The following is a 15719-nucleotide window of genomic DNA, read 5'->3' as shown; positions in this document are numbered from 1 at the left end:
CAATCTGGGTGAACACATCAGGGCCTGTTTACAATTATTTTTTAGTCCTGACAATGGCCACTATGGCAGAACCGTTGAGTGAATAAACCTCATTCTCATTTAATAGCATGTGCATGGTGCAATTTTTTTGAACATGTTACTGCTATGATGGAGCATTGAGCAATAAGCAATATGAAAAACATAAATTAAATTATTTAGTTAATGCCACGATAATGAAAATATATAGGCATTCTTATTGAATTGCTGAAAAAAACTGTGCTGAAAACTAATACTATATCCCCACCATCAGCATAAGTCATGAACTGCAGGGCACATTACCCTGTTCAGCTACAAAAGATGTTTTATGTTGCTAAAAATTACACCTTATCAGTAGGCAGGGGAAGGATGGTACCTTCTGTCCCGGGGCAGGTAAAGCCAAGTGCCCCCCAACACCTTGTCCCCTCCTCCAGTAACTAACATATGCACTAACATATGCACTAGCATATACATATTTACACACACGTTCACGCTAACATACACTTACACACACACTTATGCATACATATTCACACTCCCACTAACACACACTCACGTTATTACCCCTCTTACCCTGCCTACAGCCTTTTTTCTAGCTGCTTGCACACACTATGCAAACAGCCGCTCTATTACGTCGGATGAGCCCACCACTCTTCCTCCTCCATTAGTTGGGGCAAATTTCTTTTAATGATTTTATTCAATTTGATAGGAAAATAGTGTATAAAAGTATCCTAACCAAGTACTACAGTGCACAGCTTGTTTTGAAAGATTGCCCTACTGCCTTAGTTAAAAATGCCATACAAAATGTCACGAGCACAAGGGTTCCGGTCAGGATGATGGACACGATCTGGCTTTGTTTTCATGGTAAATTGTATGTTAAATCTAGTTTAAAATTGAAGAATTTGGTGGATCGAAATTGCCCAAGGGACGAATGTACAGACATTTTAGAAACTATGTCCCATTTTTTGTGTGTCTATTTAGTAAAAAAATATGGAACGAGATGTCTCATCTTAAAAATCAGTCATTTGTGCAGTTGGTATATGGTGAATTTAAAAAGCCAGGTACTATTAATAAAAGTACCTTGTGTGTAATTAATGCCATTGTTATATATTATTTGTGGAGTGCTAGGTGTTTAAAGTCAGCAAAACAAATTTTGTTATCAGTTGAGCTTTAAAAGATGTATATGTTAAGGAGAGAAGTACACGGTATTGGGAGGGGATTGATCTGTCATTTCTGTTTTGATGTTTTGGGTAATTTTTATTTTTTTTGTGTGCGTGTTGTGATTATTGTTTTTGTGATTGTATTTTTTGTTGCATTAGTTGGCCGGTTTATACCTAGTATTTATACAGTACCTTTCTCCCAGCAGGCCTCAAAGTGCTTTTAACTTGAATAGGCTCTGCAGACAGGGGCATTTACCACCTGAGCTATCTCACTGGCATACATAGCAAATCATTGATGTAGATTTAGTTACTTCGAGGACCTATGGTCATTTATGTAATTGAGTAGGCATGTAGAAGAAGACAAAAAATAAAAGAAGAACATACTAAAATGATTTATAGTAAGGATAGTGAAAAATCTAAGTCACATTCTTACATTATAATGCTCATTTCTGTAGTGTCATATTGTTTCTGTAATGGTTGAAGAGAACCTGTAACTTGCAAAATACCCCTGACTTACCTTTCCGTCTGTGTATACACCATGTGCCTAGCGGTTTCCTCACAGTGCCTCTGCCTTGCCAGCATCAATGCGGGAGGGAACGGCTGCCGGAACATCTTGTTGTGGGAAAGAATTCAGCTTCTCAGGACAAAATATTTTTATCCAGGACATTGCAGTGTCCAGAATTCAGCTTGCCCATGATGTAGAACAGGTTCCCTTATTACGGGACTGTGGGCAGTCTCAGACCCACGATCACCCTACTGTAGATGATTTTAATTAGCAATGAGCCATTATATTGTTTATCACAGGTATTATGATAAGGAGTCAGGGTGTTTGTCTAGTAGACTGGGCTAAGATAACAGAGCTAGTACACACTCTGTTATCTTATTATGTAGCTGCCTGAAGATATTATGCTTAAAGGGAAAAGATTTCTATCTCAATTTTGTGAACAAATGTTTGTTAAGTCACTGCACAATTATTGCACTTACAAACTTAGTGACATGTTAACCACCGACAATGTTTCTTTTTCTGTACAAAAACAAATTGTCTTTAAAAAATCTAATAAAAAGAATGTGAAATGAAGATATTATGCAAAAACTAGAACTGCTTTTAAAATATATATAAATATATACTTTTTTAATCTGATACTATTAATAAAAAATAGTGGGAATTTCTTTTCAACTAATTATTAGAAGAAAATAATTATACGAGTTCCCTTTTATAAGTCAACTGAGGTATAGTCATTATTTGACCTAGCTTTTGATTTATTCAAGAAACGCACGCACAATTTTTCTTTTTTTCTATGAATATTTTACATTTTATTTCACAGATCCAATTGTCTATGAAATATATTTGAGCAATCAAATAAAAGCCACAGTCATCTGTAGAAAGAACCCTCTAAACTGTAGTTTCACACAATTTCTCTCTTTCATCATTAAACATATCAAGACTTTGTTTAAAGGTCCGAATGTTAGAACAGCACCAGAAAAAAATCCTATTTCTAAAAAACAAATAATAAAAAAAAAAATTACGAACACTGGGAATGTATGTTTTACGGCAGAGTAACAGCCCGAACAGCTGAACATTTGGCTTTTGTATTGAAGCCCAGAGCCATTTTTCACTGCAACAGTGCCACAGCAATGAAACATGCCCTGTTGTGCTTACAACACGTTAAATAGAAAAACAACACAATTCAGTTCAAAATCGCACAGAATTCAGGGCAATTACAGTTACATTATTACTAGTGAGTATCAAGGAAGGAGCTGCAGAATGGTATTAGAGGAGGATGAAAGAAGCTCTATTCATCCTGCTTCCGCTTTGGCTTCTTTGGATTTCGGGACCGGCTTTTTGCTTTGCAAAGGGGGCAGATGGGTGCATTGCGATGGATCTGCTGATGACAAGACAAGCAAGCCTGTGGAAGAAGAAGTGTAGTTTCAATCGTAAAGTGTAAGCTATATAGGAAAACAAAACAAAAAACACACAAAAAGCAATTCATAGCAGATTGAACGCAATATGATCAAGAAAGATTATACTTTTAACAAGCACAGAACCTTTACATAGGATTAAACTCTGGGGGAACATAAGGTCTCACGTGCTCACAACTAAAGGCAATGGGGTGCCAACATATTGTACTAGATACTGGACCTGGTGGGTGGGTATGACACTACTGAGTTAGGATAAGGGACTTATTGATGCAAAGGGGTTTATGGATTCCGTAGTGTTAGGGGTCTGCCGCAATACTGGTATTTAGAGCTGAAGAAAAGGCTCTCAGACAATTAAGAATTAGTCTTATTTTGTGTTTTTCTATAATTTATTCTAAAGCTGCTGCTCTGGAACTTTTTCAATGTTTAATGTATTAATGGGCATAATATAATAAATTACTTTTTTTGGTTGTCTTTAAATTAGTGTGTCCTTTTCATTCTGGATTGTTGATTATTTCCAGTGTGTGCAGAGAATGAAATGAGGAGAATGTAATCTATGTTGATGAGAACCATAATTTAGTACTGTATTACACAAGTGCCCTTGAAGGTGAAGGACTTACAAGTGCCTTAATTCGCATATTTTTTTTAGACGTTAGCCACAGGTGTTTCCTAATACAGAAAATATGATGCTTAGCAGTGGAATTTCTCTGCATATAATTCTTAAGATAGGTAGGTTATGATTTAAAGGGGAGTCTCAAGGGGAAAAAAAAAATGTTCTTAATCAGTGTGGCATATTGTAATTTAATGTAGCAATGAAGATTTATCTGTATATCACCATTGTAGGCAGTCATGCTATTTTGGCTCCAATCAAGCACATATTGAGGGTTTTTGTGTGTTTGGTTTTTTATAGTAATGTTAATGAAGTCCTTTACCCATAGACATCTCTTCAAGGCAGTATGATAGGAACTGACCGGACCAAGATAACAGACCTCAACAATATACAGTTGCTGCCCTTTAATGGCATACTTGCTCCGATTGTTAAGGTTTCTTTGATTTGGTGATTTACGTTTGTCCCATAAATTCAGATGCTAGTGTATGAGTGAGTTTGAAGATAAGTCAAATTGTTTGTTCCCTACAGGTTTAAAGAGTTTGTCAATTCCCACTGATGAAACCTGTCCTTATAGAGATATCCTGAGTTCACCCTGGCACATTATTATATATGACTGTGACTCCAGTAACAGGAGTTAATCTAAATTGTCAAATAGAATATGGATATGGCTGCAAGCAAAGTCACGGAAACGGTTCACTGAAAATGCCATAGCAGAGCGGAATCCCATATGATTCGGCTTTTAGGTGGGGGTGGTGATGCCTTTTGGGCTCCTGCCTCCCTTGAAAACCTCAGAGGTCCCCCTCATGGCACTTTTGAGGGGATCAATAACATCTGCTCCCCCTAAAAGCGTTTGCCATGGAGAAAGAGACCATGTATCTCTTTAGGGACTGCCTCCTGAGAAGATTTTGGGGTCCAGTGTCCAATGTGGCTCTTTGTGGACCCCCAGACACATACACGTCTTCATTTCAGAGCAACGAAACACCAGCACTGCAGGCTTCAATCAAACAAACGGGAGCTTCCCCTTCAGCAGTTAAATTATATGAAATGTATTCCTGATTGACATTCTCATACTTAAAATTAAAACCATGTTTTCTTATAAATTAAAGTAAAATCTCAGGTGCATGCACTCCTCCAATTCACATGCAAACTTTAACCCTTTCTTATCATCTAAAGTCTTAAGAGAAAAATTACCTTCATAGGAGGTGGCTGCTGACGGAAAGTGGCCGTCTGTCTTGTGTCCTGCTTTCTGGCCACTTGTAGTTGTTGTGCTGCCGCAGCCGCTGCAGCGAGTGATTCTGGAATAGGAGGTTCCTGAGACTCTGTTTGCCACTCTGCCTTCTGTTTCTCAAAGTAGCTGGAACCAAATAACGAAGCATGTTTGAGTTTGTGAACTACAAACCAATCTTTTGCAAACATTTTGCAACAGGTGATACGCCATAAGCAAGCGTGAACAAACATATATGGAGGCTATCGGGTGGCTAGAAACACTTTTTTTGCATAGTGTGACATTCATGTAGGATTGGTGGTGGAAGGGAGGTATGTTTCTCCTAGGTTCCTTTCCCATGTGAAGTAACACCAGAGTCTTCCACCTGCTAGGTGATTAATGTAGGTGAATGAGAGGGCGGATATAAAAGGGAAGCCAGGAGGGCAGGTGGCTCTCTGGCTGAGGACACAGAAAGCCTGTCTGTGGGAGAGACATGCGAGTAAAGTGAGTAAAGGTTGCTGGACGTATTGTGTTAATTTGGCAGAGAGAAGCTCTCCAGCTGGTAGTGAGGGACATCCCTTGTATAGTAAGTGCCGGACAGGCAAGTTATTTCTTTTGTTGCTGTGTTATATTTCTTTTGTCTTTGCAACCTTTCTAATAAACCTGACCCTGTGTCAGATTGCACGAATTTACTGCTGTTTGCCTGGTTTGAATGAAGACGGGCACTTGTCCCTTGACCTCAGCGAGGGGCGATCCCAGACCTATCTCACAATAGCTAAAGAGTTTCTATCGAGTGTATATGCTAAAGGAGAGCTGAACATTTTAATTCTCCAGCTGTGTGTTATGAAGGACCAGCACCCTTTCATCATGATCGGTCGGGGCGCACGTTACATATACATTTATGAGGAAGTATAAAAAATAAATACTATTTTCCATCCGCTTTTGGACATCGACAAACTTTGTATGTGTTATCATGATACCGACCAATGGTACTGTCCTAATTGGACCAGTACTTTGATTGCTAAAGATACTTTTGCAGAAGAATCACTTTTATGCACACACACCCATGTATTTCTTATAATGCTTGCTTGCTTTTTGCAATACATCAAGCAAAAATGCTTAGGTTTTGCTGTAGACATTTTTCCCATAAATATCAAGCAAGATGCAGGAGATACTACAGATTCAGAAATGATTATGTAATGTTTTCTTAGACAAAATAGCACATAATGTAGAAAATAAAGCTTAAAGTGTAAGAATCCAGAATAATGTTATTTTGTAGGCTTCGGTATACGATAATGCGCTATAATGCTTAAAACACCAGTCCTCTTCTAAACAAACGGTAACATTTAAACTGAACCGTGCAGCTATTATTTTAGTAATACTTGCTTAATATATTTTTATATGAAGTGCTGCATGAAATGTTAAAAATCATTGTTTAATCAGTGTCCAATATGGTAAAACTTTGCACCACAAATAACTTGAACTGTTGATTAAGACATATGCTGTATAATATTTGTACACTGTGCTGGCAGATTGCAGGGATATACAAGTATGCAAAATGAGGGGAAATTAATGTTTATACAATGGACTCACACTCGCACTAAAACACACATTCCAACATACACTTACAAACTCATGCTAACACACACACTTAGACATACACACTCACGCTAACTCATGCATACATACATACATACTCACTCCCCAACTCCATTGCCCTCTCACTCATGTACTCCCTTCCTAGTCTCCATTGAAGCCTTCTTTCTAGCAGCCTCTCTTTTATCATGCAGTTATGGAGACTGACCAGGGGCAATTGTTTCATCTTATTCAATATATTTACATGCAACTTTGCCAGCACAATTTATACATCATGTTGGAGGTCGGGAAGGATATTTCCCATGGAAACTACCCTTTCAGGCAAATGCACATTACAAAAAATCACCTGGAGACACAGGGAAGCAGGGTATCACTTTTTTTGCCAGGAAATAAAATTGTGAGTTTCATGCATTGTTTCACTGCAAACACAGCAATTTCTTCCACTAAGAAATCACCACTGTCTGCAGTTTTTTTTACATTGGTAAGATCAGTATTTTCATCCCTTGTATGTTTCCTACCACAACATGTTTAATTTACAGTGTTTGATATTTCTTATTTTCCCATCTAACGTTACTGTGTCACAATCTAAGCCTACCCCGTCCTGCTTACTACTCACACTAGACCGAATCTTAGAAAACACACATGTGGGGCGATATAAAGGACTCACTCCAAAGAGAGCTTCTCTTCTTCCTCACAGAGGTCTGGAAGCCTCTGCAGTCCTAGCGTCATCCTCAAGGCGTCTACGTGTTCCTTCAAGGGTTTGTATTCCTCATGCAATCGTCGTGTGGACTCCAGCAGCTTATTTAGATCATTCTCTGACTGCTTAATTGTATTTTCCATCTGCATAGGAAAGAAAACTGCATTTTAAAGAAGGTATAAAAAATATACTCATATTGGACTAAATTCACACAACCGTAACATTAAGCACTTTATTATTATGCCATTTACCCTACTTCCAGGTGAAAGATTGTGACATATAGATATTTTTGTTTGTAACGGTAAGAGAGGCCAGCAAAAATGTGCTGCTAAGAGTATCGCACACCGCTTAGAGGAAAAGCACAAATCTCTATTATAAAGCCACTTGCTGACAAGATGAACTAATGGAAATCCTTATTGTAGTGAAAGTCTGACATCACACGTAGAGGTGTGAGATTGGATCAACCAAATCACATGTTACAGTTGGGAAATCTATTGAAGTAGGGAAGTGACATAAACTCCAAAGAAGAGAAGCCTAGATGCTGCCCCATAGTGAGTACAGAAATCTGTAAGCAGCTTGCAAAATAGACCACACATTTCAGAGCATTCACACAGGCAAGAGAAACGTCTCTACTTTTTATGCTAAGCTAACATGTAATTCTGAAATGTGCATGATGAGACCTCATCAAACAATTAAAGAAGTAGGGAGGTTTCTTCTGCCTCCTTATTTCGGGATAGCAAGCCTGAATACTGCAATGTGTATAATTGTAAGCCTTTTTTCTCCTTATTGCACTGCCTAGAAACACTGATACATACAATTTAACGGCAAATATAAACCATTCAGCCCATCTGGTCTCCCTGTTTTTTTTTTTCTTGCAGTAGAGACCTTAATCAGTTCTTAGCGCCATCTTAGTTTCAGTATGGGTGCATACCTACCCCATTGCCTTACCGTATTAACCTCTACCACTTCTGCTTGGATGCTGTTCCGCTTATCTAACATCCTATCTGTTTATGGTCCACTTAGGGAGAGAAATGTAGGAGGTTTTTTGGGAAGCTGTAGATCTCGCACAAAACAAACACAGTAATTAAAGGTGCAGCTTCCCCTACTCTGCTAAAGTTAACAAACTTTATTACGGAATGTCTCATTAGAAGCAATCCTTCCCTGTACTATTTAATGCCCAAAGCCTGTCCAGAAATGATTCTTTATTCAAGTAAAATTAAATGACAGCCTGTTGCTATAGAAACAGAAAAGGCTTCTTGAAAGTTTTGTCAGGGGCTCGACAAAATATGTGCGCCAGCTCACTAGGGCAACTAAGGATCACATGCTGGGGGCCCAGCGTTTCGTAAACGGGCTCGACGTCGCTATCCAAAACTATTAGAAAGAATAACTCTTTAGTGTCCCTGTTTAAGAGGAATGGACCTTCTTTGATATCCAAATCCCCACAAGGACACAAACCAGCTCTGTGTGTCCATGCAAGGCCGGAAGTCATGGTGTTTTGAAGCAGGGCCGGCCCGACAATGGGGCCGAGTGGAGCAACTGCTCCAGGCGGCACTTTTGAAGCCCTTTTTTGTCTTTTTAAAGCGGAAGAGAGAGAGAGGGGCGCCGAGTGGTTTTCGCTTACCAAGTTGTCAGTACCCGCTCGGCGCCCCTCTCTCTCTCTCCTCTGCGGCGAGTCTCCCTGTTCGGTCTCGGTGCCGGCTTGTAATGCTGAGTGCCGGAAGATGACGTCATTTCCGGCGCTCAGCATTACAAGCCGGCACCTAGACAGAACAGGGAGACTCGCCGCAGGACTGCTGAAAGGTAAGTACAGGGGGGGGGGGTAGGGCAGATAATAGGGAGGGAGGGGTAGGGTAGATAATAGGGAGGGAGGGGTAGGGTAGATAATAGGGAGGGAGGGAGGGAGGGAGAGGAAGGGTAGATAATGGGGGGGGCAGCAGGGACGGAGGGAGAGGAAGGGTAGATAATGGGCGGGAGGCGGCATTTTAAACTTCGCCCCAGGCGGCATTTTGTCTTGGGCCGGCCCTGTTTGGAAGTCATGGTTGAACAATTTCCTCGTCCTGGTCACCCAGGTGTACTAAAAAATGTAAAATATCAATTGGAATATACTTCAAATATATTTTTCTTATATGAATTCATGGGGTGCCAATAACTGTGCCACACACATATTTAACAAATATAAAATAAACCTGTGTTGGGTTTGCAATTATTTGATTTTGAGTGTTTTTGTGTATTTTTTTTAGAAAAGATCAAAGGGTTAAACAATAAAGACAATTTTTCAGACTTTTTTGCTCATATTTACTAAGGGTGCCAATTTTAGTGGGGGGGCACCGTATACGTGCGCTGCGATGGGTTGGGTAGCTTCCGAACTAGAGGAAAGGTCTGGAATGATGTTCCACTCCCCTGAGTATTGATCTCGTGAGAGGTGTGATGACTGTTTGCTATTGTTTACTAGAATAAAAAACTTGACCTCTCCCTTGTCAATTTTTATTGGAAAAAACTGTAACTGAGATTGATGTTTTCTAATCTAAGCCATGTATGATTCCCATGAATGAATTACACAAACATTTTATTATTGTTTTCATCAGTACAGAAACCCTGGAACGCTACTCCAATTTAGACATTATTTGTTTCTGCCTACTATTGGTTTCTTTCCTAACTGACCGTGTTGAAGAATCCACATTTTCTAAATAAGTAATAAAGGAGGGAAATACATTTTTGACATAAAAAAATATTTTCTGTCATATAATCCTAAAATAAATGCTATAATCCCCAAAGCAGAGGGGCAATTTAAATCTGTAGTTTTGTTGGTGCCACAATCACCAATAAAAAATGAGGAAATATTGGTTATGAGTTGGTAAACCAATTTTAGTGGCCATTAAAACTTTCGTTCACGTTTTTTTCACAGAGCTACGTCTTTAGGTATGAATTGTGAATTTGCTATTAATAAATAAACTGAATGTTATTTGGTTATAACTTTTTCTGAATAAAAAAAAAACAAAAAAGTTTTTAAATGGCACATCCATACAAATGATTACCTGGTAGACAACCCTGAATAGCACTGTATCGTTAACTAGCCTCCCATGAGCGAATAGCTACATTTATTGTTGTTAATCTATGCATTAATGTATGTCTACAAAGAAAAGATCATGTATGGACAGTGAATATCAGAGAATTTATCTATTTTCTCTTCTTTTAGAAATATCAGCATTGAGGATTTATATGGTAGCTAGGAATGTGTAGATCACAACTTATAGTTTTTAGGTTAAAAGAATATTTTACAATCATTTTCTCTGTTAGACTGTCCCTAAATCTCTTAAAGGTGTTGTTCCACTTACATGAACCAATAACGGCTCTCTCTAGTGAGCTAAGAAAATATACCTGAGCAGATTTGTTATTATATTCTTTCTTCTGATGGTTTAAAAAATATAGAAAAAAACGAAAAAGCTTTAGGAAGCTTTAGTCTAGTTTCAATAGCAACAACCAATTAGTTTCTGCTGTTGTGTCAAAAGATACGTGTTCCCAGTACAAATTCTGAATAAAGAACATCACAAAATAATTATTTCTGGGAAATGTTTGGCCATTCAACAGTGCTAGGAATGATGTTTCTAAAGCTGCGTTTTGAATTACCAAAGAGAGAAGAGTTCAGCTTGCATTTAACCGCATTATCAGAAGAGGAATAAAACTCTTATTTCTTTTCAAGAAAATAACACAGCTATGGGTCACCTTGGAGTTGAGGAACCTACCACATTGATATCAGCATGGATCAATCTCAACTCCTCCACGTGAGCCATCTTCTCCTGAAGAAGGAGGTCCATTTCTTGCTTGTACTCTTTAAGGTGCCGTTCCTCAGACTCCAGGGTTTCAAACTCTGCCTTCAGTCGAGCTTTTATCTTCTCCATCTGGTGAGTCTTGTTCCTAAAATGAAAAACATGATTTCTACAAACAACCGCTCTACTGATGTATGCCTTTCCAAAGTTATGTCAACGTTATCGTTAAGTGCAATGTTGTTTTGGAACTTTACTACAAGTGCTGATGATATAGACCTTCCTATTGGCAAAACAAATTTGTGTCACCTTCTGCGTGAATGTTGCAAATAATGTTGTTAAGTATGGTAATACTTTCTGACCACATTATAGGAGCATTTGCATTCTGCCTTCAAGTGGTCAAGACACTTAAAAAGGATAAAGATACACGTTAATAAGATATTTTGAAGACTACAACAGAAAGCCCCTGCTAGTATACAATAAGTACATGTTTTTATTTGCAAAGGTACATGTGCATCACTTTTATAGATCAAACTATACCCTGGATGTAAGGGTTGCCAAAAAATCACTACACAATCTAAACTATAGAAGAGAGGAGCACAATCTCAATTCATGCAATGTTGGTCTAAATCTTGGCCTGTCTCACCCATATCTGTATAAATTGCTTTCCACGTATGTGTAGACCTTATTAATGCAACCTAGGTAGACTTCCCCACAGCTCAGAACAAATCTTATATCATCTAGATTTTTCACTAGTCAGACCACACATGGAATACTGTGTACAGTACTGGGCACCAGTGTACAAGAAAGATATAGTGGAGCTGGAGAGGGTTCAAAGACGGGCAACCAGAGTAATAAGGGGAATGGGAGGACTACAGTACCCAGACAGATTATCAGAATTGGGGTTATTTAGTTTGGAAAAAAGACGGCTTAGGGGGGACTTAATAACTATGTATAAATATATAAGGGGACAGTACAGAGATCACTCCCAGGACCTATTTATACCCAGGACTGTATCTATAACAAGGGGACATCCTCTACGGCTGGAGGAAAGAAGGTTTCTACACCAGCACAGACGGGGGTTCTTTACAGTAAGAGCGGTGAGATTATGGAACTCTCTGCCAGAGGAAGTGGTGATGGTAAACTCAATAAAAGAGTTCAAAAGGCGCCTGGACGTGTTTCTTGAAAGCAATAATATTACAAGTTATGGATATTAGATTAATAGGGACAGAACGTTGATCCAGGGATTTATTCTGATTGCCATATTTGGAGTCGGGAAGGAATTTTCCCCCTGGTATGGGGCAATTGGCATCTGCTTCATAAGGGTTTTTTGCCTTCCTCTGGATCAACACAGTAGGGACACAATATGTATATAGGTTGAACTTGATGGACTTTGGTCTTTTTTCAACCTTATGAACTATGTTACTATGTTACTAGATGCAATTTCAGATTGTAGAAGTAAGTACCGGTATATTGTATATTTGCTAATACAAAACCAAAGTATGTGAAGGATAAAAGAAGAATAAAAGTGGTAGATCCAAAGAGACATCCAGCTGAAAAAACACACATGCAGCTAAAAAAAAAAGCCTCACACAAACATAGCTTCCTGTTGCTCTTTTGATGGAGTGGCATGCAATTCATGGGGCATAATAATAATAGCCTCATTGGTATCCCATGGGAGATATCAGCATACTTTTCAATGTGCCAACTAAAGGTCTAACGCCACTCACCAGCTTTATCCTGTTCTTTACTATCTGGATTGTGCAAACTCCATTATTAAGACAGCACAATTTAGATCTCAGACATTCCAGAGTTTAGCTTCCCAGTGAACTTCTAAAGCACAGAAGTTTCTCCATATCTTAATATTGTCTTCAGGACAGCAAAACGTCTTTCTCAAATATTCTTGAATGTTACTACCTTTATGCATTGATGGCCAACTATTCCTATAGAATTCCTATTAAAGATCGATATTCACTCTCTTCATTCCAGATCCACTCACCCCTCTTTTCTAGATGCTCAGGTGGGAATGAGTTTATTGTATTGTATTCTACATTTTCAAAAGTCACAATAAAGCGTATATATAAACAAAGATGCACATTTTCTGGGTATCTGAAGCCAAAACATATGGAAGAAAGAATAGGTTATGTAGCCCAAGTTTTTTGTTTCACTATGGAATAGTTACTTTGTTAGCCAGCACCAATTAGGTAAATAAGCCCCTCCCTAATTTATAACCTTAACAAATGATTCTATATTCTGTGTTCCGGGTGAGAATTCACAGTCATTTCTACAATAATATGCCTTAAGATTTTGTATTTTAATGCATTTTTGTGAAGGCATTCAGTTAGAGTAAAAATCCCATGGAAACACATGGAAAACATATTGGTTTCATTTCATTTTGGTCCAATACATTTTCTATATCTGCTGGCCGGGAGGCTGCCATTTTTGTCGATCATGTGATATTTTGGGTGGCACTTGCTGCACCAAACACCACACTGAGCTAATTCTTTATGGCAAGGCCTGCTTCCCTATAGATTTTCATCAGCCCATGGCGTCAGGGTGATAATTAGTAGACCATTCTATTGATTACAAGGTAGTGTGATAAGCCATGTCTTTGTCTAGTAGATAAGGCTAAGATAACAGAACTAATTTGCAGCTGTCTTAAAAGGAACAATCCAGCCATCATATGAGCTTTAAGCTTTCCCAGCTATTTAATATGCAGAAGATATGTTCAGCAAAACACATCTGACGGCACATGATAAACCTGCCTCAGTTAGCTCCAGTCCTGGCTTTTTTGCGAACAAAGGGGCTTGAAGCAAACCCCTATGGGCATGCATGACAACATTGACACTATCCTGCCAATGGCGGCGGCCAATCAGTGGCCCACGTGTACAACCGCTAAGGGTGGTGTGGAGGTGCAGCTTCTCACTAGGATATTCTTTTCCATATGTAGGTTAAATAAATGGATATAAAAGTACTTACATAGTGCTTTCAGTGGGACAATATTTATCCTACATGAAAGATTAGAAATAGCACACTATTTTGAGAACTAATTTTTAATCGGATAAGAGTAGCAAACAACTAAATTGGTGGGAGTTCTCCTTTAAATCTGATTGAATAATTCCTTTCCATTATTCCATGGCATGGAAAGTGTTCAAAGGCAGCCACCTCCCTCTGGGGCGAAGCCAGCAATGAGTACAAGAAATTGCAATTGCTGTAATATCATTAACACCTAATTACAACTGTGTGTAGACAGGAGCTGGAGAGTAAGCCCGAGGCTACCTCGTGTTACCTCGTAGTATTCCCTCAAATAACAGACCATTGTGACTTGCTACTTACACGTCAATTACATTAGCCACTTTTAATGAGCTTTACTGGAACGTCAGCCTTTATTTGGTACCAATATAGAAAACACTTCAATGCGCAGGAACAGTAAATTTAATCAAGCACATATCGAAATTCTGTACTTTTACTAGGAAAAATAAAACTTCACTTCACAAAGTCATTCACAGACAGTGCGGCGAAACATGACTCCTTTCAGAGTAAAATATTCTGTAAATGGCCAATTACATGTTATTCACATAGCTTCTAGCTAAATACTTGTAAGATTGTGTAAAATATTAAATTCTGGTTCAGCTAAAAGTAGGACAATTGGCTTGAGCAATCCATTGGTTGCTACGGTGATTGCATCAGAATGTGTCTTTTATATAGACCCCCCCAGAGTCCATTGTATTTTGGTCAGGAATAAGCAATTCTTGACTATGACAACAATTTCTAATATCCCCTAAGGACATATCATCAAAAGTGAACTCCTTTTGTGTCCCCAAGATTAAATGATATACCAAAGCATCTTGTTGGTATAACAATGCTTCACTATTTGATGCAGAGTTCATGATATTGAAGAGGATGATGATGATGATGACGATCAGGGACCTCATTCATCCATTGTGTGTTGAGACTATGCCTGCATGGCACTTGACTCTCATAGGAAATGCATCAGGCAGATATAGATTTAATGAAAGGGATGTTATATGCAATTAGCCATACTGTAATACAGCAAATAAATATGCTCATGAAATCCCTAGTTATTAACCCATTCAACAGATGCCTTGGGGGAAAAAACTACTTTAGCATACTGCATTATTGTATATTATTCTAAGCTGTACAAACAAGGTTCTTCTAACAAATATTTAGAGACGAAAATGTTATGATTGCAGAAAAAGTCAAATAAACATCAGAACACATGATCTGGGGAGATGCTGAGATTTAAATAAAAGGGACATTTCTGTATGTAATCGCAGCAGACACTGATATTTGCACACATATCCGTATGTTATTACACATATGTTAAGCACATCGGTATACTTATAAAGATTAGTACTAAGCTAGCCGTATTCTTAATGGAGATAACAATAGATTTTCTCCAGGCAAAAAAAATGCCTGCCCCAATAGTGTAATAGCCACGATCTAAAATGAATATTAACCCCATACCTGATCTCTTTTATGCTCTCCAATTTGCACATGATCTCCTGCTCATCCCCCATGTTCTGCACCTTGCGATTGTATGCCCCGTGAGATGTAACAAAATGCCAGCAAAAACAACACAATGGTTAGAATGTAAGCAAAAGGCTTCGATCGGGCACAGCGGCGCACTGGCAAGCAGCAGGGAAATGTAGTCCAGCTACCATAGTCTTTGCATGAGACCCTAGGCGGATAAAGACTACAACTCCCAGAAGGCAACGCGGTACGGCGCTTTCCT

At 38.7% G+C, this 15719-nt stretch overlaps 1 protein-coding gene across 1 annotated transcript; it reads right to left on the bottom strand.

Moving 5' to 3' along the window:
• Positions 1-2968: 2968 nt before the first annotated feature.
• LOC149298148 (zinc finger C4H2 domain-containing protein-like) lies at positions 2969-15504 on the bottom strand. The gene is made up of 5 exons (XM_089487782.1): positions 15452-15504; positions 10943-11114; positions 7170-7342; positions 4894-5056; positions 2969-3082 (listed from the first exon to the last, which is right to left on the bottom strand). The coding sequence occupies exons 1-5, from the start codon at positions 15502-15504 to the stop codon at positions 2969-2971; spliced, it is 675 nt and encodes a 224-aa protein (XP_089343908.1).
• Between the last annotated feature and the right edge of the window lie 215 nt (positions 15505-15719).

The sequence above is a fragment of the Sceloporus occidentalis genome, unplaced genomic scaffold, assembly GCF_023333645.1.
Source record: "Sceloporus occidentalis isolate IW3139 unplaced genomic scaffold, rSceOcc1.0.p SCAF_34, whole genome shotgun sequence".
NCBI classification, from domain to species: Eukaryota; Metazoa; Chordata; class Lepidosauria; order Squamata; family Phrynosomatidae; genus Sceloporus; species Sceloporus occidentalis.
The sequence above is the reverse complement of the archived record's forward strand: the minus strand, read 5'-3'. Positions and strand labels throughout refer to the sequence as shown.

Coding starts and splice junctions, on each gene's coding strand:
- LOC149298148 (XM_089487782.1), bottom strand. CDS start 15,504: ATGGGGGATGAGCAGGAGATCATGTGCAAATTGGAGAGCATAAAAGAG. Junction 11,115..15,451: donor GAGAGCATAAAAGAGATCAG/GTATGGGGTTAA, acceptor TTTTCATTTTAG/GAACAAGACTCACCAGATGG. Junction 3,083..4,893: donor AGCAGCCACCTCCTATGAAG/GTAATTTTTCTC, acceptor CTTCTTCCACAG/GCTTGCTTGTCTTGTCATCA.